Raw genomic sequence first — 25,361 nt, 5'->3', positions numbered from 1 at the left:
GGAGTTCTCTCTCCCAGCAAACTAGGAGTTTCAACTTTTCAGCCAGCTTTAATTTTCCGATTCGTTTCACTCCTTGTTCTTATGCCTTTCCTGGGTTTATGAAGCATGCTGGCCTGCCCTTATATGGCTGAAGCCTAGTCTTGGCATTTCCTGTTACTTCCTGTATATTTCATGACAACTGAGTGTGTCAAAGCTAGCTAAACTGTTTAAAATTTAATCCCTCAAAGGAGCATGACGGAAGGAACTAGGACATTTCTTGAACACAACATTGCTTCAGGACTATCAGAGAGGAGGCCATTCTTGCTCGGTCAAGTTTTATTCCACAGGGCCTCCATACAACTGCTTAGCCTCTTCTGCCAGGTCAGTGGAGCAGCTGACGGACACAGGGACCAGAGAAGTCTACTCACGAAGCTGTTTGACGTTGTGGGCCACAGCTTTCCTGAAAGCAAAACAGCCAAAGAGCCTGTTAATATTCTCCTGGACACACATTACTACAGAATGAATGGGTTTGGGGAGACAGCCTATGCTTAGGAACGGGATAGAGAAAGAGAAAGAGAGAAGATGTGTGTGTGTGTGTGTGTGTGTGTGTGTGTGTGTGTGTGTGTGTTTGTAACAGACCAAAGACACAGGCTTAAGAATTAAACATAAACAAACACATACACTCTCAGAATACTGGAAAGAACAGAGAAGGATCATATAAACTGGGACATGGGATCTTGAAATGAACCTAGGAATACGGAGGCAAACAGGATTATCTGCAGAAAAGACATGTTTCAGAGGCACCCAACGAAGGGAGGGACAATAGGAGGAAGCCAGAGGGGCAGAGAGGGAGAGACAGAGACAGAGAGGCACAGACACAGAGACAGGAGAACTTGAGCAAGAGACACCCTTTATCTTATGCCAAACACCAAGGAAGAGAAAATTGCATTACATCCCGAAGGTAAAGACACTAAAGACACACACACACACACACACACACACACACACACACACACACACACACACACACACACACACACACAATCACACACAATCACACACAATCACAAATCTCAGATGCTTCCTGGAACATCAGCAAGCCAAAGACAAACTCCAGGGCCAACCGGGTCGGATGAGACTCAGTTGGAGACCTGAAGAGAACCCACGGAGGAAGAAGTCTCCTGGCAGGGGGCGTTCAGGGACACACGGGACACCGGGGAGTCCCATGTCCCGGGTCTCTATGCGGCTTCCCAAGCGGCTGCTGCCGGGGCTCCGGCCCTGGACGGCGGTGGCCTTCGGGTGCCGTGGGTCCGCCCCGGCGCAGAGCTCGCACTTCCCAGCTCTGCCGGGAGCCGGCCCTCCCCCGGGAAGGTGTGTCCCTGTTTCCTCACCTGAAACTTCCTTAGGAGAAGCGGGTCCCTCCCTCCCGTCCGGCGGCAGGGGCGGGCCGCGGGTGGGGCGCCGGGGCGGCCGGGCCTGGCTGGGGACCGCGGCGGGCGCCGGGACCTGGAGGGGACTCTCGGGCCGGCCCGGGGCAGCATGTGACTCCGACCAGGTGGGTGTCCTCCTCTCCCCGCAGCCCCGGGCTCCAAGTGGCTGAGGCGCCGGGCGGTGGGAAGGCAGGGGCGGGAAAGAAGAGGGAACTAGGCCTCCCCGGGGACCGGTCCATGCCAGGTCCCGGGGCGCAGGCTCCGGAAATGGGGGGCTGGGCCAGTGGGCCGGGCCCCGGGTGGGGGGCTGAGTACCTGGTGGAGAAGAGGAAGGGAGCCGGGAGGAATGGCCTCCTGGAAAAGTTTGCTTTCCAGCCAGGTCTGCGCCTCGGAAATGGGCACCCTGCCCTGCGATGTTCCCGGGCCAACAATCAGAACTTTTTCCTTTCCACCCACAGAGTCGGGGGCCTGGGGAAAGCTAACTGCTATGATAAGGGATTCCTGAGTTTCAATTTCTAGACTGCACCTTACCTGGAAGTGTTATTGTTTCCCTTTTATTCTCTTTTCTTTTTCCCGGTAGCCCAGGCCTGGGCCTTGCTTGCTTCGTTATCTCCGCGTACCGGTGTGTGTGTGTGTACGTGTGAGTGTACGTGTGTGTGTGTGTGTGTGTGTGTGTGTGTCTGTGTGTCTGTGTGTGTGTGTGTGTACGTGTGTGTGTGTGTGTGTGTGTGTGTGTCTGTGTCTGTGTGTGTGTCTGTGTGTGTGTGTCTGTGTGTGTGTGTGTGTCTCTGTGTGTGTGTACGTGTCTGTGTGTGTGTGTGTGTCTCTGTGTGTGTGTACGTGTGTGTCTGTGTGTGTGTGTCTCTGTGTGTGTGTGTGTGTGTGTGTGTGTGTCTGTGTGTGTGTACACAACTCTCTCCGCTGTTAGGCAAGGCTCTGAAGTTCGTAACAGGGATCCTTGCTCTGAGTCCCCTCTCCCCTATTTACCTGTCTATAGGGAGCGTCTCGTTGGCCTCGGTGCAATAAGGTTCTTAGAAAAGCGTGAAAGTTTAGAGCAGCCAGCCAGATTGCGGATGCAGGAGCCCATTTTCAGAGCCCCGGTTCCGAGAGCGAGCATCTTTTGTAAACGCCTTTCAGCAGAACTGGCCCCGGATAGTTAATCCTGGAGCCTCAGTTTTCGAGTCTCAGCTCCCCTCCCCGCTTCCTGGATCTTGGGTTCCCTGGACACTCTTGTCCTCCTGTCGGCCTAGCTGTGAACTCTGGCCAGCAAAGGGTCAGACTGCGGGGGAAGGGAACACCAAACAGAGGAGGACGAGAGGGTGTTTTCCTTTCTGCTTCCTTCCTCCGTTGCACCCCCCCCCCACTGTGCTCCCTGCTTGACTTCAAAAGCACCAAGCCCCAGAGAAACAACCCCCAATGTGGCCTCTTCCCAGACTTCCTGCTTTATCTACACCTGGGGTATGGAAGCTCCAGGCTCTATCAAAACAGTCATTATTTGTTAACCAGTCCTCAGGCCTGTGACTGAAGTCATGAACATTGAAAGGACTTGGGGGGAGGAGGGGAGGAGCTGGGCAGGGGACCGAGGTGTAACTTCTAAGACTGTGGTAAAAGAGGAAGAAGTCAGAAGGAATGCAAAGATATCCCTCTTTCCAAAAGAATACAGAAATTCCAGATATAGCCAAAGTTTTCATGTATCAGGGCTCCCGAAGAGGGGTGTGGCTGCCCATAATGTAATTTGTCTGAGGTTGTCTGTGGTCACTTTATGCACTTGTCTGTCTTTGGGACAGACATTTGTGGTGTCTGAAATAGTCACTTATTCTGGTGTGGGCACAAATGGGATCTCTTATTGGGATGGTATTTTGAACAGAATGGTATAGAAACAAACGGTGATTGACAGCCTTCGTTGTAAACAGGACTCCCTACTTTCCACTTAGAGTGCCTATAAAAGTACAAAGGAACGATGTCACCAAGGTTAGTCAAGTCACACCTTACCTGAGTGGATGGCCCCACAGCCACAGGTGGGTCCGAGGACGTAAACATCCTCACTTAGAATATTCTTATATGAGGCCATCTGTCCTCTGAGGCAATCGGTTAAAGATGTGTATTCCGTTCTCCACCAAGTTGGTCGGACAGGTCTTAATAGCAGTGGTGCCGTTCTACCCTCATTCTGGTGTCTTTGGAATATTGAGAGCAGTGGGGTCAAACACTGAATCAAGTTACATATCTGTGGGGTGATCGTGTGGGCTAAAAGAAAGTAAGAGAGTATATTTTTGGATTGAAGGTGGGAGATTTGTTTTCCTCCTGTAGGCAGAAGTGTAGATGCCGTTGTAAATAAATGCACAAGCAATCCCAAGAAGTAAGGGTATCCTTGAAATCATTTGATACCTGGTGATTGGAAATAGACAAGAGCTAAGGTGCTGAGGGAGTGTCTAGAGGAGACTGTGGAGGTCTGCTGTGTTCTGTACAAGTTTAGGAGACTAACTTGGAGCTTGGTCTCCTAAAAAGTTACACAGCATGGTGTCTTGAAGATGCGAAATGTCTCTGGTCTGGAGGGCAGCCAGTTTCCTGTGATGCTGTGACCTGTCTCTGCCAGGGTGCAGATAAATAGTGATTAGTCACCTCAGATGAGAAGGCTATGAGGACATTTCAAATCTTAACGGAATGGGTAGTTAAAAAAAAAAATCCATTCTAATTCTAATGCCTTCATATGAGTAAGACCATGTTTTATAGATTTCCTTTTGTTTTCTCCACATTCTAGCCAGGTCATGCCTATTTGTGTAGAATCATGGAGGTAGAATTAACTGTGGGAACTAGGTTATGCGCTACCTTTGGTGACTACCATGTATCTTTTCTTTCTTTTTTTCAGGGGTATATGGGGGGGAGGGTTTCAAGACAGGGTTTCTCTGTGTGGTCCTGACTGTCCTGGAACTTGCTCTGTAGACCAGGCTGGCCTTGAACTCACAGAGATTCACCTACCTCTGACTCTGGAGTTGTGTGATTAAAGGTGTGTGCCACCAGCACCCACCCGGCAACTACCCTGTTTCTGGAAAGATAAAAGACATAGTTGTAGAGACAGGCATTCATTGTGTTCTTAGATCAGAACTGAAAATATCTGCGTAGCACATAGTGTGTGTAGATGCAATGTGGCTATGGAAGGAACTCCTTTGTAAATCCAGGGAGTCCCTTTTTTACGGTAAGATGATGTTGGGAGATAGGGATCCAGACAATACAGACGTTGGTGAGGAAAGATAACAGTGTTTGTCACATAGTTTTCTGAGGCAGGTAGGAGCAAGTTTCAGAAGGTGTCAGTAAACGAATGTGTTATTTAACATGTGGAGAATAAGGTCACATTACATATCATTTGTGTATTTCATGCTTAAGGGCTAGATAGAGCAACTCACACACTGCCAGTTAGCTGGAAAAGAACATAAAAATCCTCCAGCCGAGGTGCATTTATGTCAGTCATATCTATTTGCCCCATATAGATAATATCTGCATCTGTGAGGTTACCAGGAATTTGTCACATACAACATCTGCAAGGTACCTGCCTGTTTGGTTATGTCAGATTCTATTGCATAGAGACTGCAAGGGTAGGTAAGTCACTCTGTGTGTGTGTGTGTGTGTGTGTGTGTGTGTGTGTGTGTGTGTGTGTACACAGCCACTCTGCATGACAACGAAAGGCAGTTTCATGGGTGGGTTTCCATGGTAAACCTGGAGTCGACCAGAAAGCTGCACAGTGGAGGGTGCACTAAGAGTCCCAAGGTTCATAGGTTCTTCACTTATGTTGTGGCTAAATGACAGTTTGCTTACAGTAGACTCACATCAGGAGTCTTTGTTTCAGTTTACTTGGGTCATTTTCTTTGGAAATGGAGCCTTTGAGCTTGAGTTTTACTATCTGCAGACGGAGCAAGGTCTTGTGTCTCTAGAAAGGCCTCTGTAGCTTAAAATCTTTTGTTTCGTTCCTGCACTTTATTACTATTGCTCCTATCTCTCAGAGCAATAATACCTGCAATTTCTGAGACTTTTAAAGGTACCAGTGAACTTTTTTTGTATAGTACTAGTTAATCTTCATTAGAACTGTGAAGGAAGCAATTTTTCTCATCTCTTATAGATAAGGAAAAGGATATTCAAATATTTTAAATGATTTCTACAGTTGACTTAAAAGGTAGCAAAGAGTCAAAACTCCAGAAGCGAAAATCGAAGCATACCCTTTTGACTGTACATCTCTCCCAAGAACCATAAAACTTTAGGTAGAGGGAACTGCATAGTTAACATGGCGGAGGGTGGGAGATCCCGATACCGTTCAGTGTGTGGTAGAATTCTCTGGGTCCAAATGCCAGCAGAGGAGCACCACACATGAAGGCCTATAGCTGGAGAAAGGGGGTGAGAGCTGAGGGTAGAGGCAGGTGCTGGAAAAGGAAGGCATAGGCTAGATAGTACAGTATGTATGGTCTTTGCTGAATTTTTGATATTAATCTCAGGGCTTGTCAGAAGATAACAAGGAATGTAAACAATAAGTATTGTTTTGTGTGGAAAATGAACCTTATGTGTGGAGGTTGAGGCAGAGCTGTTCTCCAGGTACGAAGATGTCTGAGCATGCTATGGGAACTCCTGACCAGGAGGGAAACCAGAGACTTACTCTTTATGTTTAAAATGTTGATTGAGCACTCACTCACTGTGGGCCTACTGTTGTGGTAGACGTAGGCAATTGAACAAAACATGCCTCACACAGCTTGTCATTCATTCGTTGAGACTGAGGTTAACTCAGATGACATAATTATATAATTGAAACGGTATAAATGCAAGGGAGAAGTGAAGTGAGTTGTAATTTTTAATTACTTGAAGTAGAAATGTGGTTTGACCCATTTGAGGAATTAGAAACCTAAAGCCTAAGTCCTGACAGTACACTGGCATAAATACCAAGAAGGAGAGTCCTTATGATGTGAGTCACAGCCATCACCAAAGCGGTGAGATAGGGGATACTGGCAGACTGGCACCTATTGAAACTGGGTGCAGAGGGTGGCATGCGAGGCTATAAAGACAGCGCATAGGCAGAGCTTGTTTTACATACTCTGAAGATGAAGGATGCCTGGGACTGCTTGGATACTGCTAGGGTGGTTAAGGAGGTGATCTATGGCCTACAGACCTGGAAGAACAAGATAACTAAGACAGGCTGCTGTTGAATTGTAATAAATTGAAGCAGCATCTCTCCATTGTTTTTTTTTTTTAACTTTTTGCAAACTAGGATATGAGGTGTTCTTTTGGAAGGGGGAAGACAGTGTAGAAGGTCACAATGCCGGGAGTAGTGAGGGGAGTTAACCTGGTGTTAGAGAGAAGACGGTGTCATAATGGTGGTAGCACAGCTTTCCGGCCACGTCGGATAGAGTAAGTGGGTTATCTTTCCGTTTAACAGCAGCTGTCTCTATAATTAAAAACAAAATTGTTCATTAGTTATAAAACGCTGCTAGACACTATAAAAATAGAAAGATGAGTAAAATCCAGACTTTGTGCAACGGACTCATCCGTTGTACATGGGCTATAATAGCTTGACCTACTTTAATCCTATGTCAGCAGCTCAGGGGGACGGTTCCACTCCTGACTCTGCTTCTCTGGGCTGTTAGATGTAGGGTGTGTCAGCCACCATGTCTGGTAGTTATTCCAGGCTGAGTCACACCGAGAGTCCAGAGAGTTGAAGAGGGAGGAATAGACAATGGCATAATAGAATTTAGAGGGCAATGACCACTGGCAGTTCCTGGAACTCTTTGACAAAGGTCTTCAATGCTAATTGAATCGTTTGTAATCAGTTTTTCCCACGAGACTTCAAGATCCACCAGGAGCTTTGTCTTGGTCACGGCTGATTGTCCTACACTTAAGGGTCACTAGGTAACGTGTGTGTGTGTGTGTGTGTGTGTGTGTGTGTGTGTGTGTGTTGTGTGTGTGTGTGTCTGTGTGTGGTGTTCTGTTGTAGAGGCCAGACATCTTCCATGAAGGCTCTCCGCCTTGTATTTTGAGACAAGTGCTCACTGAACTGGCACTCATGGATTGACTAGACTGTCCCTGGCCACCCCTGCACTTTCATATTACAGTCACATATTACTACTCCTGGTATTTTTTTGTGTGTGTTGGGTCCTTGTGTGTGTGTGCCAACTGAGCCACCTTCTCATTCTCTCTAGATAAATTTTTATTACACTTAGCAACTGAACCATCTCCCCAGCCCCTCTAAGTCTCTTGGGAACTATAGAGATGAGTTAACAGTTAAGAACACTTGCTGCTCTTTCAGAAGACCAGGGTTCAGTTCCTAGCACCCATATTAAAGGCTCACAAGCACCTATAACCCTAGTTCCATGTGATCAGTTGCCCTCTTCTGCACTCTGTGGGCACTGCGTGTACATACAGATTATGTATACATAAAAATAAATGTAAAAATGAAAAACAGGAATTGTAGCTTGGTTTAATTTAAAAATAAAGTTAAGCAACACATACAAGGGCTGGTGCCCATTTCATTGTCCTGAAGAGTGATCCTGAATTGAACTGAAGAAGTTTCCCATTCGTCTTCTTTGTGATCTCTCCCCTGTACACAAACACAGATGAGGCACTGGAAACTTTGTTTTGTATTCTTCTTTAGGATTCAGCCCTGATGGAGGCTGGAGAGCCTGACCATGGAGCATCTGCACCCATTTCTGCTGTAGAAGAAGTTCAGGCGATCCCTGAAGCTATCATGAGGAGCAGTCAGATCCCTGCCTTGGAGCCCGAAGCTCAAGAAGGCCAAGACCCATCCTACAAGTGGGCAGATGGACACAGACCCTTGATGAACCATCCGAAAGAGTTAAGGGACATGAGTGACCACACACCTGATAGCATGGGGTTTTTCTTAAAGGAAGTTTCTTCAGATGTGGAGGCCAACCAGGAAATCCTTGTGGCCGAGGCCTGTGACACTGTAGATCAGCGGGAACCAGTATCCCAGAACCTTAAAGACAGACTGTCAAGAACAATAGCTGTCCCTGAGCTCCTGGCCTGTGCTGTTCAGGAAGAATGGCTAGACATTTCCAGCAACGTGGACAGCAGAGTGGAGATAGAATTGCAGCCAGAACTCATGTCTTTGGCATTGGCAATTAGCAAAGCAAAAGAAGAAGAAAGGTCTCCAGGCCCCTCTCTCCCTAGAGGATTTTGGCCTCCCTGCACAAAGCACCCTGGTGAGACTGAGGGCCATGGGAGTGACCAGCTCAAGCAGGGGAAACAGCTGCAGCTGGAAGACACACAAGAAAAGCAAGGGCAAGGACTCCTCCAACCCCAGGAGGCCCAGGGACTGGAGGAGCAGGAAGGACAGGAAGTGGAAGTTGAGGAGGAAGGAACTCTGAGGGAAAACATTTGCACTGATGGGCTTCCTGGGGAGCAGGAAGAGGAGGAAGAGGGGGTTAATGGCAGTGAGGAAGAACAGAAAGAGGAACAGGTCCAAAACCATGTAATGCTTGGAGGACAAAGGGAGAGCAGTGAGCTCAGTGGGGAGTTGGAGGGTCTGGATTCCAGGGAGTGGGGTCAAGAGGACAGGCGCGGGAGGGATCCAGAAGAGGAGGGACAGGACAGGGGATGCAGGGCGGTGGAAGGCAGGCGGAGGGCTGCTCAGTCTGCAGAGAATCAAAGGTTAGTGGAGAAATCAGAGGGTGTGAGTGGAAAGCAGGAAAATCATGGTGGCACAGGAAAAGCAGTGCCAGCAGAGGACCAGGAGGAGGTCGTAGCCTCAGGTGAGGGTGGGCAGGCAGCAGAGGAAGGGAGAACAGAACAGGACAAGCATTGTCCTCCGGTGGTTCTCGTAGCTCCTGAGGTTCTGTCGTCAGGTACATTGTTTCCAGGCGTCTCTTGCCCTGTGGCTGATATTCCTGGGGTTCAGAGGGAGCCCGTTCCCCAGGAACTGATCCCCCAAGTTCTGACTCCTGCACCAGAGCCAATAGAGTGGTCTCTCCAACCCATTTCTCCACCTGACTCTTTTGCTACTGAAGAACCCTTGGATGATAGGACTCACAACAGCCGGCAAGAAGCCGGGGTGAGGAAGGAGACAGTGTCCATCCAGGGGACTGATGTTGTCTCTTCTAATATAGCTATGACTCCTCCAAGGACACCCAATTCAGCTCCTTCCAGTCCTGCTGAAGTCTTACCGATCACTGCCACCTTGTCACCTGTTAGCTCTCCAGTTGTCCTTCCTGGGAAGGACACCCTAGCAGCCTCTCTCTCAACTGACACACCGCCTCATTGTGGGCCATTTGAGACTCCTCCAGTACCTGCAAAAACTACCAAGGACCCATGTGGTACCTTTGACAAGGGCAACCCTCACAACCCTCTCACCAGCTATACTGGAGCCACCCAACATCTAAGAAGTAACTCGTTCCCAGGCTTTCACAGGACAGAACAGACTCCAGACTCTGTGGGAATGTCTTTTTCTTTCACTCATTTGGAGTTACCGCAGAGGCCCCCCAAACCCGCCATCTATGGCTCTTTGATCCCGAGGAGAAACAGAAGAAGTAGGGACGGCATCGTCTTTTCAGAATCCTCTGCTGCTTTCCTTGGTGTGAGACAGGACTCTGAAGAATTCCCTTCAAATCCAGACAGGCCGAGCGATTCTTGCGCTGGTCAGCTGTGGGGCTCCCCACAGCACTCAGCCTTTGCTGTAGGTTCTCCGGTGAATGTTTCTTCTCCACCCACTGTCTCCATGGATACGAGGACACCTGAAGCTTTGCCCCCTCCTCCCCCAGAAAAGAGACATAGCTATAGCTCCTCAGTAGAGAGAGATGGCCATCTTCATGCAGGAGCCCCCACACTGAAGCGACATAGTCATCCTCCTCCATTGGCCCTGAGTTCGGGGGTACATGGATCTCCTAGAGGCCCATTTCCCCTAGTTCCTGAGTCTGTTGTGGCAAGACAGCACCGCCCTCTGCCATCCACCCCAGAAAGTCCCCACCACACTCAGGCTTCCATCTCAAGGCCGAGATACAACAAACCATTACCCCCAACTCCCTATGAGCCTGAGCACAATTCTCCCATCTCCCCCTCTAGTATACCAAGGATATACAGGCCTCTACCTCCAGTCCCTCCCTCTGAACCACCGCCATTACCCCCGAAATCCAAGGGGAGGAGCAGGAGTATCCAGGGGGGAGTTATACATTCAGGGGATCAAGCCAAACCAAGACCCACTGGCCAAGACTGGCCAGTCTCCACTCTCTGTGCTGGACGGACCTCCTGGCCCCCGGCCGCAGGAAGATCAACAGAATCTTTGGCTCCCACCAGTAGGTGTAACAGTGAAGTGTCCCCTGGCCTGGCTTTCAGCAACATGACAAACCTTCTAAGTCCCTCTTCCCCTACCACTCCCTGGATCCCGGAACTTCAGAGACCTGCCGGTAAAGATGAGTCAGGGCTCACTGAGGAATCTGAGCCCCCAGTGAGAGGATCTTTCAGGAGATCAGCCCCTCAGGAGGGTTGTAGTGACACATGGAGGTCAGCTTTAGCACCAAGAAAGTCAGAAAAACTCAATCACCACCAACTGGAGAAGACGTCCAGCTGGCCCCATAGGCAGGACCCAGTGAGAACAGAGAGTGTCAGTGAACAGGCTGTTGGCCAGGCATCTACCAAGCACAAGGGCTGGAACCGGCAAGGCCTGCGGAGACCTTCTCTCTTGCCCGAGAGCTCTTCAGGTAAGGGGGGAGCCGAGACTGCACAAAGATCTTCGTTAGGCGACGCCTTTCTTCTAGTTCTGCCATCTCCAGGGTCTCCACTGTTCTCTCCGCAGCTTCACTAGCCTGCACATTTACCGTCAACTCAGGAACTCACGGCCCCATGATGCCATCAGATTGTTCGTCCTCCCTCTCTGCCCTTCCATCTCTGGCTTCCCCCAAAGTCTACCTCTTCCTGAAGCTGCCCAACTCCCTCCATTGGCTGTGCCTTCTTGCTCTCTGCCTTGAAGAACTTTAGACACCCTTTCTTTGTGCATTTCCCATCTCGTGTGAAGGTTGGTGGTTTAGCTGAAGACACAGGGTTACTGGATTCCTAGAATGCGTCTGGCTTTAGTGTTGTCTTCTCTTCCAGATTCTAGTAGAACTGTCTTCCTTCTGCTCATCTGTGATTCCTGCTCATCCTTTCACTTCTCCCTGTATGTCACCCATTTCCCTTTGCAGATTTAAGAAGTCCAGGCATGGGAAGACCTCCTAGCTCTTCGGATTCTGTTGTTTTCCGGTGAGTTGTCCTGGCTCCTCACAAATTCAACTGTACAGTCTTTATCTATGACACAAAAATTTCCTTAGTAGGACTTCAGTGCATAATAATACTGGGACCCAGAATTTCTGGTGCCTCTATCTTCAGAAAGTAAGGAGAGGAAAAGAAAGGCACCAGGACTGTTGGGAAGGGAGATGTCTGGACCTGCCCAGTTCTGCCTACTATGTATGGGTCAGCTGTCTTCCTCAGGCATATGGCTAGAAACCAGTCTCCTTCCATATAACATCTGGGGTTATTGTTGGACATGTCTCACTGAATTTATAAGTTCCCCCAAAGTCCTCGGGATCTTCTCTAGACTTTGAGATAAGGGAGAAAGGTTGAATGGAAAGATACATGATGGGGACAGGTTGAAGCCACTGTTCCTTGGGTCCTGACATCCTATCGAGAGTCTGGAAGGTTAGAGATTTCTTCATCTAAAGTCACTTGGGGGTCTTCTGTCTCTTGGTCATCAAGCACCCCAAAACCTGCCTACTCCACAGGGAGAAGAAACCAAAGGAAGGGATGGGAGGCTTTTCAAGGCGTTGCTCCAAGCTCATCAACTCCTGTGAGTACCTTGGAACAGATCTCTAGGCTCGGGTGTGCTTCCCCCTAAAGTGGGAGGGACAGGTACTCTTGACGGCCAGCAATAAAGTGGTGGTGTCCAGATGAAAGGGTTGCCAGAGGTCAGCTGTAGATGGCAGTTTCTGCTGTGGGCCTCCACTCACTTCATTTTCTCAGGATTTTCTCCTCCCATGAATCCTCACCCGTAGCCCAGCTACTTTATCAGGAGTACAGTGATGTTGTTCTGAATAAAGAGATCCAGAGCCAGCAGCGACTAGACAGCCTGGCCGAGGCACCTGGACTCTCTTCCCCCCGGCATCGGCGAAAGGCAGTGGTGCCCTCAGACTCCTATCTGCAGCGTCTGTCCATGGCCTCCAGTGGCTCTCTCTGGCAGGAAATCCCTGTGGTTCGCAACAGCACTGTGCTGCTCTCCATGACCCATGAAGATCAAAAACTGCAAGAGGTACCACCCAGGGCAGGGTAGGGGACAGGAGGGAGAACAAAATCATATATGCTAATGTTTTATCTCCTCCTCACCTCTGCCACCAAGAGCAGACTGTCCCCAGCCCACACTCACCTGTATTCAGAGACTGCTCACCGCCATGCTGAGGAATGTGAACTGCTCTCACAATCCGGGCACGTTCGCCGCTTCCCACATCCGTGCATATGCCATCTGCTCCTATCTGTACTGGCTTGGGCTCATACAGAGTGACCATACCCCTGAATCTGTTGGGAGGGATGTGACAGCAAGGTCATCACTGCTGCTTCGTGATGAGCTATTATCTCCGTTCCACTTGTACAAGGATTTCAGACAAGCCACACACTCAGTCTTTGTGCTGGCTGCTTTGAAGAGGACAACCGGAAGTTGTCCCTTGGTTCTTTGATTTCTCTAAGGCTTTAATATGACCCTCTAAGGCTTTAATATGACCCTGCTTGGTCATCACTCCCAGTATCAAGACTTCAGGGGACAATGCTTATCTGGTTCTAAGCTGCCACCATTAGTAAGTTTTCCATAAGCAGTTTCTGCTTTCAGATCTGTCTGAAACAGGAGGAGGAACCTTTCTTCCCAGGAAAAAAGGAGGACACAGTGGGATAGGCTCCACAACCAATGATCTAGACATGAAGCCTTCGTTAATATGTGTTGCTTGACTTTGGCCAAATCATGTGCTTTCTCTAAGCCATTGTTTCCCTTTGTTAAAACAGACGCAAGGAGTTACCAGGAGAAAAAAAAAAAAAAAAAAAGATAAATGGTTACTACAGAATAATCAGTCAGAAAATATGACTATTTGGATTTTGATGATGCAGACCCGGCTTCATGTACTAGCCGGATAACCTCAGACAAGCTGTATAAAACACGTGTTGAGAAAATCACTAACCTGTCCTGTATATATTTCTTCCCATCAAATAATGGGAAGACCAAATGAACTCTAGCTACCCCTCCGTAAGTCTCCAGTAAGCTAGGAAGTTGCAAGGGTCCGGATTCCAGCCCATCCCTCCTGACTTTGTGAGATGAGAGACCTATCTCATTATCTTATACACACATGTTCATGCCATGAGGTAACGTCTTGGGAGTCTGCAATGTTCCTTCACGGACTCCATTCCTTTTAACAATTGTGTTTTCTGGAGTGTGTATGTGTAGGGGTTGGTCGCCATATCTATATAAAAGGACAAAACAACACAAACCCCAAGCTTCAGAAGTTCAACTGAGCCCACTTAAGCCATATGGTCTTAGAACATTATATGGAGAGTAAATGTTGGTGTCACAGTCTGGGGTTGTATAGGAAATTCCTGTGTGGTTGGCTATCTCAGTGATCAGCAAGGGATGTATATATACTGAAGCTCCTTGCTGAGACGTGACAGGAATCTTCCTTTGGTTGTGTCTGAGTCATTTTGTCCCCTGCTGGAGCCTCCATACACATTCTTAAGTGCTTGGTTTCCGGTTTAAATGAAAACATTTTTCGCATATCCTTGTTTTTCCAATTCCATTTCTCCTCAGACCTCAAATTGAGCTTGTCACCTTCCTCCCTAAGTCATTTCCTACTTCAGAGCACTATGGCTTCATCAGCAATTCCATCATCCCACCCACTACCCAACCGGAAAGCAAGGTGTTGGCTTTGGCTCCTCCTATATGCCCCACTTCTAGCAAATAGGCAGTCTTCCAGGTCTGCCTGCCTGGCGCTTAGCTCAGTCTACTTCTTCCCATACTTAGACCAGCAGGCCTTCAGCTCGCATCTAGACATGTTGCCATTTCCCTACATTGCTCCTACTTCTTCTAGTCCTTTTCCACAGTTTCCTAAAAGACACTCCCATTAAAAAAACAACAATAATAACAAAAAACAAAAAACCTCCCCAGCTAATTCCTATACTTGGAACATTTTTCCTTCCACACCTCTGTAAGCTCATGTTGTGCTCTGTTGTTTATGTAACCACCATGCCTCATGCCTCATTCTCACTCCTACTGGTTTCCCTGGCTTTCTTTCTTTTTTCTTTTTCTTGTTTTGTTCGTTTGTTTGTTTAATAAAAATTCCAGAAATGCTCAACTTACTTGTTTCTTTTCTAAAAATAAATTTCACTGTGCTTATGTAAAGTATTAACTACCTTGTCATGAGGTATAGCACAGTATATTTTGTTGGTAAAATTGTTACTGTGATGTGGTAAATTAACATATCTGTGAAATTATAGTTATTTGTGTATGTGTACAAATAAATATTTATATATATTTATTTTAGAGGCACTCATATTTACATATCCATCCCCCCATTCCATTGCTCTCCCATGCTCCCATGGCCTCCCCTATTCCCCCCCCCTCCCCAGGGATAGTGAGGCCCTCCACGGGGGACCGTCAAAGTCTGTCATATCATTTGGGGGAAGACCTAGGCCCTTCTTGCTGTATCTGGGCTGCAATAGTATTCCCTCCCTAGGGAATGGGCTACAAATAAATAAGTTTCTTGAAAGTATAGAGAATCACACATATTGTTCAGTTCCTAGGTTGAATCTTACGTCCTCAAATACTCTACATATCCCTGATAGACTAAGCTAAATTTTGTGACTGTGAGTGATGAAAAGATGTACCTTATTCAATGCTCCACCCTAAAACATTGTTCAACAACTGGTATCTACCAGAAAGTTCATAAAAGTATTCATTAATCTTCCTCTTGTCCAATCCTCTAGGCCAAATTTGAGCTGATTGTGTCAGAGGCATCTTACCTTCGCAGTCTAAACATAGCTGTGGATCATTTCCAACATTCAGCCCAACTCCGGGCCACCCTGTCCACCCAGGATCACCAGTGGCTCTTCTCTCGTCTACAGGACGTGCGCGATGTCAGCACCACGTGAGACTTCTTCCAATCTCCATTCTCTCAGCCTCACTTTTTGTAGCCATTGAATCTTCAGCTTCTTTTCTCCCTCTTAGAAACCTTGTCTTTGTCAGAGTCTGGAAAGGAAGAGTCTCCAAGGAAGAGGGGTAGGAAAAACTAAGAAGAGGAGATAGTGTGAGGGTTCACGGTTCTATTAACAGATGAGTGAGGAGAAATGCTTCCTGGATTGAGGTTTTGGCATACATTCTGGGCGTGCCCTGCAGTGGACACAAGGTATTAAAAAAAAAAGAAAAAAAAAAAAAAGATCACTGAAAGATTGGCAAACCAGAAGAGAAGGAAAAGGAATAGGCTATTAGAATTCTATTTAAGTTGATCAGGAATAAGCTAGTGCCAGCCTTGGGAAGGATGTGCTGCCTAGCAAGGGCGGAGCTGAGGAAAGTCAGGAGAAGCTGGTGATTCATGGAAACTGGAGCTGCTCTCACAATGTGCAGGGCTGAAGTGTGCTTAGCTGAGGCCCCCGTTCCTCATGAGACTGTTTAAATACTGTGCAGGTTCCTTTCCGACCTAGAAGAAAACTTCGAGAACAACGTCTTCTCCTTCCAAGTCTGTGATGTTGTTTTGAATCATGCCCCAGAATTCCGCCGAGTCTACCTGCCTTATGTCACCAACCAGACCTATCAGGAGCGCACCTTCCAAAGCCTAATGTGAGAATGACCCCTATCCCTACCCTTCGTGGACATTGCTGTGACCTTGCACTGGACTTGTTCTTTTGTCCACTGTGTCAGCTGGCGTCTCGGCCACTCTCCTTATCAGGTCCTCTCTGCAGTCATATCTGGACCCTACACATGGGCTCTTAATGTTCTTCCCAACCCAGATCCTCCACTAAATCCCATTCCCCATGCCTTCACTGAGCCCCTTTACCCCCACCTCCCTCCTCACCTGAGTCTTGCTTCTCACATAGGAACAGTAACAGCAGTTTCCGAGAGGTCTTGGAGAAGCTGGAGAGCGACCCCATCTGCCAGCGCCTGTCTCTCAAGTCCTTCCTGATACTGCCCTTCCAGCGTATCACCCGTCTTAAGTTGCTGCTCCAGGTAGGGCACCAGTTTCCTTGACTCAAAGACATGATCTTGGATTGCTTGTAGGCAAAAGATCATCCGTTCTTCTATGAAGTTTCCACCTCGTGTGGAGGATGTCAGAGGTTTCCCAACTGCCCTCACCTTTCTTTCTCAGAAACCTTTGCTTTTGGAACTGGGTGTCTGACTTCTGCATCAAATATCCCTGACTTATCTCTTCCTGTTTGTCCATCCTTCCTCCCATCCGGCTCTTGCCCACTATTTGTTCTACAGAACATTCTGAAGAGAACGCAGCCTGGCTCCTCAGAAGAGGCAGAGGCCACAAAGGCACACCATGCCCTGGAGAAGGTAGGCAGCCATCACATCCAATAGCCTATTTGTACTCATTCAGGGGTAAGTTTTCCCCCCGCCCCTTCTCCGGGTACCATGACTGAAAAAGGTCTGAGACATGGGTCCTGATTAGCAGGAGAGCTCAGCCATCTTGTTGTATGCACTAAACTTATTTTTTTCACATTCCATGTCCAGCCACTATGTTCCCAACACCACAGTCCCTCATCCCAATGTATTCTCTGAAATCTTGTAAAGTATTCCAGCAACCTAAAACATGACTTGGATGCTATTTCATTCAACCCCAACCTGGTAGAAAAGACAGAGGTCTGCAGGCATCTTCCCAGACAGCTTTAGGGGGACTGAAAACTCGAGACACTAACCCAGTGATCTTACCCTTCCTTTCCCCTGCTCCTTTGTCAGCTGATCCGAGACTGTAACAACAATGTGCAGAGGATGCGGCGGACAGAGGAGCTCATCTACCTGAGCCAGAAGATTGAGTTTGAGTGCAAAGTGAGCTGTCCTTCAAACACCTCCCTGCCTATGATCTCTTTAGCTTGTCCTGGAGGCCATCTTCTGACAGAGTCATCTTGCTTCCATCACCTCTAGCCTCCTGGTTCTGTCTGCCCTTGTCTCCATTTCTGGAATATGCAAATGATCCTTTTACTTTACAACACACGTTATTAGGTGGAAGGCGTAGCACTGTGTGTGGATTTTATTGCCTTTGGTGTAAGAGTAGAGGATGTAAATCTGTTGATGTATGTGCATAAGGAAACTGTCAGGATAATCAGAAAGGGGGGAGGGGCAATTGTTCCCGGAGGAGCACTCACTAAATGGCAGAAGGAATTTCCCAGAATAAGGCTATATAAGAATTTAGAGATGAAGAATGGTTGACTCACTTATTTTATCAGATCACCTTTAACCTAACCAGAAACAACATGCCAAAAACCTCAAAATCTCTTGTCCAAACAAATAGAAAATTGATCTTCAACATTGAACTCCTAGTGTGTTGCAGATACCACCTTTACTTCCCCAGAAGAGAAGGGAAGTCCTTCTCTAAGTTCTGCTGAAGCTTTTTGCCCAGGTCCCAGGTCCCAGCAGATCCCACCTTGATCTTATCCTCAGCTTCATGCCTGATTCTGCCTGTCCGTCTTGGCTCTGACCATCATTAGGGAAACATCCCTATCCCTATCCTTTGACTTTTAAGATGTCATGTTGTGCCCTCCTGCTTATTAATGTGTTCTACTTGGGCTCACAGACTTCTGCTCCCAGACCATCACTTTTTAGATCAGAGTCACCTTCCTTTGAGCATGGGAACACAGGAGCCACACACTAGTGCCGTGTAGTTAGAGGGTTCCGAGAGACACAGGATCTGGATGGGTTGGTTCCGAGGAAGAGGGAAGATCTGGAATTGGTGATCCACAGGTTGGGCAGGACTGAGAGGAAGCTCATGACCTGCCTTTTCTCTCTTCCTGATCTTAGATTTTCCCGCTCATTTCCCAATCTCGATGGCTGGTGAAGAGTGGGGAGCTGGTGGCCCTTGAGTTCAGTGCCTCCCCAGGGCTGAGGAGGAAACTGACCACTCGTCCAGTCCACCTGCATCTCTTCAATGACTGTCTGTTGCTGTCCCGACCCCGAGAGTCAGTGGCTGGGATGGGAGGCCAGGGGATACGATAGAATGGGATAGGGCTGGAGGGACACCAGATGACGGGCTTCTAACAGATCCCTTCTCAGACAGTTCACAGTGTGAGTCATGAGTCATAGCTTAGAGAACAGAAGTGGGGAGTTAATGTTACCAAATTACATCATGAAATCATAGAACCGGACCTGTCCCATGTTATAGACATGAGTAAACCACCGCAAAGAAACACCATCTTCTTAAATAAGTTTATCTGTGGCTTCCCTGGGTCATGCCCAACATATTAGCCAATACAGCCACTTGTCTAGTTTCAGAGCTTAAACTCTGGTCATTAGGATCTTAGAAAGTTAACATTGGTTCTTATCACTTCAACTCTTTAAAGTAGTGAATAGCACTATGGCGGTAAAGGGTTGGCTGAGACACTGAGATTATTGCATTGAGAGCAAGTTGAGCCCTCGTATGGGTTTTATATGAAGAGTCTGTAACAGCTAAGATCAGGAAGTTTGAATCCAAGACTATGAGTGTGAGGGTGGATGAAGTACAAAAGCTATAGAATCAGACTTAAAAGACATATCTTGCAGGGGCAGCCGGTTCCTGGTGTTTGACCATGCTCCATTCTCCTCCATTCGAGGGGAGAAGTGTGAAATGAAGCTGCACGGGCCTCACAAGAACCTCTTCCGTCTGTTCCTGCTGCACAACACACAGGGCACCCAAGCTGAATTCCTCTTCCGCACTGAGACTCAGTGAGATGGGGCTGGGCACAGGAGCTGGGGGTGGGTGTCCCTGGACAGAAACACAGCCGGACCATGGCCTTGGCACTTCTGGAATGGGGATCATTGATAGAGAAACCCAGGGCCCTACAGCTAAGCAGCAACTCGAAGGAGATTCAGTGTAGGATGGACTGTCCTAACATCTGCTTTCCAGTCTGTGCTCAACAATTGCAAGGCCTGTGAGACATCAGGAGGGAGATGAGCTGGCGTGGAATGAGCAGGGAATTCGGTTGCTGTGTCTGTGAGATACAGCTCATCTGTGCAGCTCAGAGCCCAGGCTGTCAGGCACTTGTGTGAATAAAAAACACCATGTATGCTTTCTGCTTTTCCTCAGTCACCTAGCTTTATCCTCCGTTGAGCAGAAATCTGTAGTATTAAGACATATGAGTTGTAACCTTTCCAGTGATAATAGCAAATGAATACAATCGCATCTATATCTTGTTTTGAGAGTTAAAATGATAACTGTAGAATGTGGCACACAATATAAGAAATTAAAGAACACCCAGTAACTTTCCTGGTGCTATATGAGACACAGGAAAAACTTGTCTGTAAAACTGTTAAACACTTTCATGGTTTAAGACTCCGCATGATGGGGAGCATGGTCCCTTGCAAGACATTTCTACTGAGATCAATGGTCCCTGTCTTCATTCTCACAGAAGATAGTACTTGGGTTTGTACTCAGGATTTCACCTGAGACAAATAATCAGATGTAGCTTTTGTGTTCTTTTTTAGAGCTTTGGGCAGCATCTTTATGGAAAAGTGTCATTCTCAGTAACTTAGGTACAGAGGATAAGATAATATAAAAACCTTCAGATGATCACAAATTAGGCTAATATCACATATTACAACAAAAACAGCAATGAAATGGATATAGCTCCTTGGCTTACTTATTATGAAATAGTGATTTCCATCCTAGATATTTAATTGAAGGGAGGTGAGTGAGGACCAAGGATCATGCAGAGTGGTCAAGTCTAAACAGATTTCCAGACTGGAAAATGTTAATGCATGTGATGGACAGTTCACACCTTTATGTTCATGCATGTGATGGACAGTTCACACCTTGTGATTCTGTGAAAGCTATGCCTGAGGAGAGAAAGGGAGGAAAAACAGGCTACACTAACACATAACACAGCATCACACTGGGTTTCCAACCGGGCAGGATCCCATTGGCTTTAGGAGTCATTGAAGTAGACAAGTCCTTCTGGTAGCCACTTGCCTTCCCCACCACTGGCCCTCAGCCTATGTCCCCAGTTTGTAACTGAAGCTATGATTGATTGTCTTGTATTTTTTTTTTTTTCTTCAGAAGTGAAAAGCTTCGGTGGATCTCAGCCTTGGCCATGCCCAGAGAGGAGCTGGACTTGCTTGAATGCTATGGTACGTAAAGACGCAACAGAAATGGCAGTGTCCATCTGTGGTCTCCTTTGGATGAAGGGTTGAGTGTGCTGGGGGCTTCTATGTATTGCTTTTCCTCAGAATGTCATGGTGGATTGCTGGTGGCTGAAGCTTAAATTCCTGTGATACATCTTCTTAAAAACTGGCATTCCCCATGGCAGTACCTTTCCTCATGCATTCACTGTTTGTTCTTTGTAGAATATATTTGTTTTTTGTAGAATATATATTCCTTTAAATCTTATCTGCTACCATTTTTTACTTACTTTTACCAACTGAAGATGTAAGATGGAAATAGTGTAGCTACAAGGCAGATGACAAGAAAAAACAACACAGCTTTGGTCTGGCTACAGCCAGACATCTAAGGCTGTTTGTCTTGAGCACAGGGTAGCCAGAGCCCAGAGCATGTCAAAGGAAGACTGGGTCTTTTGTGGGTAAAAAGAACAAATGAGTATAATGAACCTTGGAATAGGATCTAGGAGAACCCAACTGAACTCAATGCTGTTTTCTTGCTGTAAAGTCCACTGGTTAGCTTCATTTATGGTAGGTAAAGAGGATAGCATTTTCTATGGCTGCAAGATGATGCTGGGCTTTAGAAGAATGGTGCACTATTAATAATGTAGCATTCCATTTATTTTCTGCAAAATCAGTACAGCAAAGTATAAAGACAAACCCATCTGAGATTGCTTCTAGGACATGCGGACTGTGAACTGTGTTCCCTTGAACTTAATTATAGTCTGTGGGAATGCTGCCTGGCTCATAAGCAAACATCTAGAATTTCCTCATGAATCATTTTGATCAATGATCATCTTGATCACTGGGTGGTGGTGGTGGTGCACACCTTTAATCCCAGCACTCGGGAGACAGAGGCAGGCAGATCACTGTGATTTTGAGGCCAGTCTGGTCTCCAGAGCGAGTGCCAGGACAGCCAGGATTACACAGAGAAACCCTGTCTCAAAAAGCAACCAATCAAACAAATCTTGATCACTTACACATGAGGAAACTAAGGCAAACGGAATCAAGAGCACTAAGAAAGTCTAATGGTAGAAGCCTATTTTTAAAGGAGAGGGGTCCCTGACTGGCACAATGAAGAAATGATGCAGGATTCACAGACTTCAATTTTGAATCTTGTTGGAAAGCTGTCATCTAAGTTCTGAGTTCTGTGCTGAAGATCCTACTGACCATGTGACTTGAAATTTCTGATTGTGAAGATGCAATGTAACAAATCAAGAGCCAAAATTAACTTGTGCCATCTTTGATCACAATAATAGCCTTTATTATCAACCACTATGTCTGCCCTGTGACCATTAGGTAAGACTTATGGAATGTATTGTTAAACTTTAGTAAACCATTAACTTTCACCAGCCCTAAAGCCAAGTTTGTTAAGATAATGTCTCCAACCTATACAAGAGATATTTCCTCTTTGCTATAACCCGCCTACCTGAGGACCACACCAGTATATTGACAAACACATCGATTCATTCCTTGTTTTGTTCTGGGACCATAGGAGTAACCAGTTCCACAGTGGATTGTGTCATGGCAGCTGCAATCTATGCTTCTAAGTCATGGTCACTTTTATTTGGCTCAGAGCATACTGTCTTGTTTCCTTTGGAACAAAATCTATGCTTTGCACTAGCAAAGACAAATACATGCATAAAACAGTTGGATAAGGGATACACGGTTCCTCTCCAACAGTCAGTTCTAAGGAGTTCAAACTCTACTGAAGACTGAAAGGCCGGGGAACATTGTAGTGGGCAGCTGGTTCTTTACCCAAGCCTCAAGTATTTGTCATGATGAGTAATTAAATGTGGTCACAAGGCATTTTCCAGTCATCTTCCCCAGAGAAGTAGAATTTTTAAAGATTAGATCCCATACTAATATTTCTTTTTGGTTTTTCGAGATGGTTTCCCTGTGGCTTTGGAGCCTATCCTGGAACTAGCTCTTGTAGACCAGGCTGGTCTCGAACTCACAGAGATCCACCTGCCTCTGCCTCCCGAGTGCTGGGATTAAAGGCGTGTGCCACCACTGACCTGCAATATTTCTATTCTTTTATTGACTTGTTTGATCCCTGGTTGGTGATAAATATGTTTCTAATTGCCTCTTTTGTTTGTATTGGGTTTTGGGTTTTGTTTTGTTTTATTTTGTTTGTCATTTCCCCCTATGGCTTTTGTTTGTTTGTGGTTTTTTGTTTGTTTGTTTTAAGATAGGTTCTCACTCTGTAGCCATGGCTGACCTAAACTTGTATGTAGACCAGGCTATACTCAAACTCATAGAGATCCATCTGCCTCTGCCTCTGCCTCCTTGAGTGCTGGGATTAAATGAAGGTGTGGGCCAATCGCTTCTTTTGTCTACAATTGCACACTTATCTCCTCTGCCTCAAGTCCTTCCACACTTCCTCACAGTTCCTGTCTATGCCCTAGTCACTGCTCCTAACTTTTCTTCACTCTTCTCTTTCAAAGATTCCCCACAAGTTCAGTGCCTCCGAGCCTACAAGCCCCGCGAGAATGATGAGTTGGCCCTAGAGAAGGCGGATGTGGTGATGGTGACTCAGCAAAGCAGTGATGGTAAGAGGGAGAGTCCATGAGAAGGAGGTTGGCACCAGAGGCAGCAGAGAGGTGCATTGGCTTTCTACAGCTGCCGCAACACAGCACTGACAGCCACTGATAACAATGGTCATTTTTTTTCTCTCACCTTACTGGTGGAGAAATCCCAAATCCAGGTGTCGGCAGGCTCCTCTGAAGCTTTTAAAAATAGTCCTTCTTTACCTTGTCCCAGTCTGGCAGCTCCAAAATGGCTTGTGGCTGCTTAACTCCAATCTCTGCACTCATATCGCAGTGGTCTCTTCTCCCTGTGTGCATATAAATTACCCTTTCTATATGGACACTGATTTTGATTTGGTTGATGGACTCCAGAGTGGCCTTGATATAACTTTATTAATTGTATTTGCGGTACTTTTATTCCCAAGTAAGAGAAAAAATTTGAGGTACCAGGGATTAGGTTATGAATAAATACTTTGATGGATAAAAATTCAACTCATAGCAGTGAAGAAGGTTCTGGAATGTTGGGGTTATAAATGTTAGCAGACCTAAGGGCAGCCATCTCCCTACCCTGCAAGACTGAGTTTTTCATGCTGGAGGATCCTAGTTCATTCAGCCTTAGGATATAGATTAATTTTCAGCAAGGAGGTCCGAGAAGTTAGCATGAGCCCTTAGCAGCTAATTCTTTTTTCCTGCAGGCTGGCTGGAGGGTGTGAGACTCTCAGATGGGGAGCAAGGCTGGTTCCCTATCCAACAAGTAGAGTTCATTTCAAATCCAGAGGTCCGTGCACGGAACCTTAAGGAGGCCCATCGTGTCAAGACTGCCAAACTGCAGCTGGTAGAACAGCAAGTCTAACTATTCTCAGTGAAGGATCTTCTGAGCTCACAAACAAGCATTCCTGGAGATGCCTGGCCACAGAAACCTGTTGTAGAGGCCTTTGGTGGACCAGGAGTTTGGCCTTCTGAAAGCCCAAGGACTAGCTCAGTCCCTCGCTCCAGTACTTCTTTGCATTGTGTGCATGGTAGGGAATATTAAGTGACTTCACACTGGATTCTGGGATCCTTTCTTCATAGGAAAAGGGACCTTGGGGCCTATGTCTAGGCTTGTACTGCCAGATGGTTCTTATACATCATCTGCTGCCCCAGTGCGGATGCAAAGCTGGCTGTGGACATGGTATCAGATGGACCTCAGCCCACTGGAGAGCGGGCTTTAATGGGGATTAGCACGTGAGGTGGGAGGTGAACCTGGTGACCTCCCTTGTGTCTTCCCATCTGGACATCTCCTTGGTGCATGGGCCCCTGAGGTCTTTGTTTCCCGGTGGCAATGTGAGGGTGGCATTCTCTCACTCTAATAAACTTGGCACTTCTCTGAGTGTTTTCTTTTCAGACCACTCAGCACTCACCACGAGCAAGATTCACAATGCAGAATTCTTAAGCACTCCAGCCTATTTCATGTGTCATGAAAGACCAAACTGCTGCAGGGACCGTATCAGCTACTGGCTTCTTTGAAAAAGCCCTAGGAGCTTGAGCAGTGTCGGTGACTCTGCTGCTTCTTGTGGCTTCAGAGCTTGCAGAAGATATTAGAAGGCACTGGTGAATGATGAGAGCCGTTCAAGTGTCTTACCGTACCCACAGGCACAAATAGGCTAATTGGGGTGGATTTGGAAAATGCTCTTCAGACAATTTATGGCTCTCTGTTGTGATTTGACTAGCTATGAAGTTAGTTGTCAGCCTAGGTGTTCCTTCTTCTTTGTGAAAGTCAGTGGAAAGAGTCCCAGAATCTAGTTATGATGCTGCCTTGAGTCAATCGGTCCAAATCCGTAAACATAAAATGCAGCACCCAGTTAACACGCTACATAGTCCTATCCAAATGGGTCACTGTCTGTCTCCTTTAACGTCGCCTTCTCAATTGAAGAATGTCACCGTCATTATTTTTCTTATTTAGCATCCTCATATGACAACACATGATATCCTTTCTGTCATCTTTTTGTTTGTTTGTTTGTTTGTTTGTTTTCCAAGACAGGGTTTCTTTGTGTAACAACAGCCCTAGCTGTCCCGGAACTCGCTCTGTAGACCAGGCTGACCTCAAATGCAAAAATC

General features: G+C 46.9%; 1 protein-coding gene across 2 annotated transcripts; it reads left to right on the top strand.

Moving 5' to 3' along the window:
- Positions 1–639: 639 nt before the first annotated feature.
- On the top strand, positions 640–24,634 carry Arhgef5 (Rho guanine nucleotide exchange factor 5). Of its 2 annotated transcripts, none has more exons than XM_027389790.2 (15): positions 640–940; positions 8,035–11,092; positions 11,573–11,630; positions 12,149–12,213; positions 12,419–12,672; positions 15,381–15,541; positions 16,078–16,230; positions 16,488–16,617; positions 16,873–16,947; positions 17,350–17,439; positions 18,409–18,566; positions 19,147–19,308; positions 20,639–20,709; positions 23,184–23,288; positions 23,960–24,634. In XM_027389790.2, the coding sequence occupies exons 2-15, from the start codon at positions 8,047–8,049 to the stop codon at positions 24,115–24,117; spliced, it is 4,686 nt and encodes a 1,561-aa protein (XP_027245591.1). In that variant the 5' UTR covers positions 640–940; positions 8,035–8,046; the 3' UTR covers positions 24,118–24,634. The 2 variants fall into 2 exon arrangements, with proteins under 2 accessions (XP_027245591.1, XP_027245590.1); XM_027389789.2 differs by lacking the exon at positions 640–940 and adding an exon at positions 1,381–1,534.
- The last annotated feature ends 727 nt before the right edge of the window (positions 24,635–25,361 follow it).

The sequence above is a fragment of the Cricetulus griseus genome, assembly GCF_003668045.3.
Source record: "Cricetulus griseus strain 17A/GY chromosome 1 unlocalized genomic scaffold, alternate assembly CriGri-PICRH-1.0 chr1_0, whole genome shotgun sequence".
NCBI lineage: Eukaryota > Metazoa > Chordata > Mammalia > Rodentia > Cricetidae > Cricetulus > Cricetulus griseus.
Note: the sequence above shows the minus strand (reverse complement) of the source record. Positions and strands in the feature narration are given on the sequence as shown.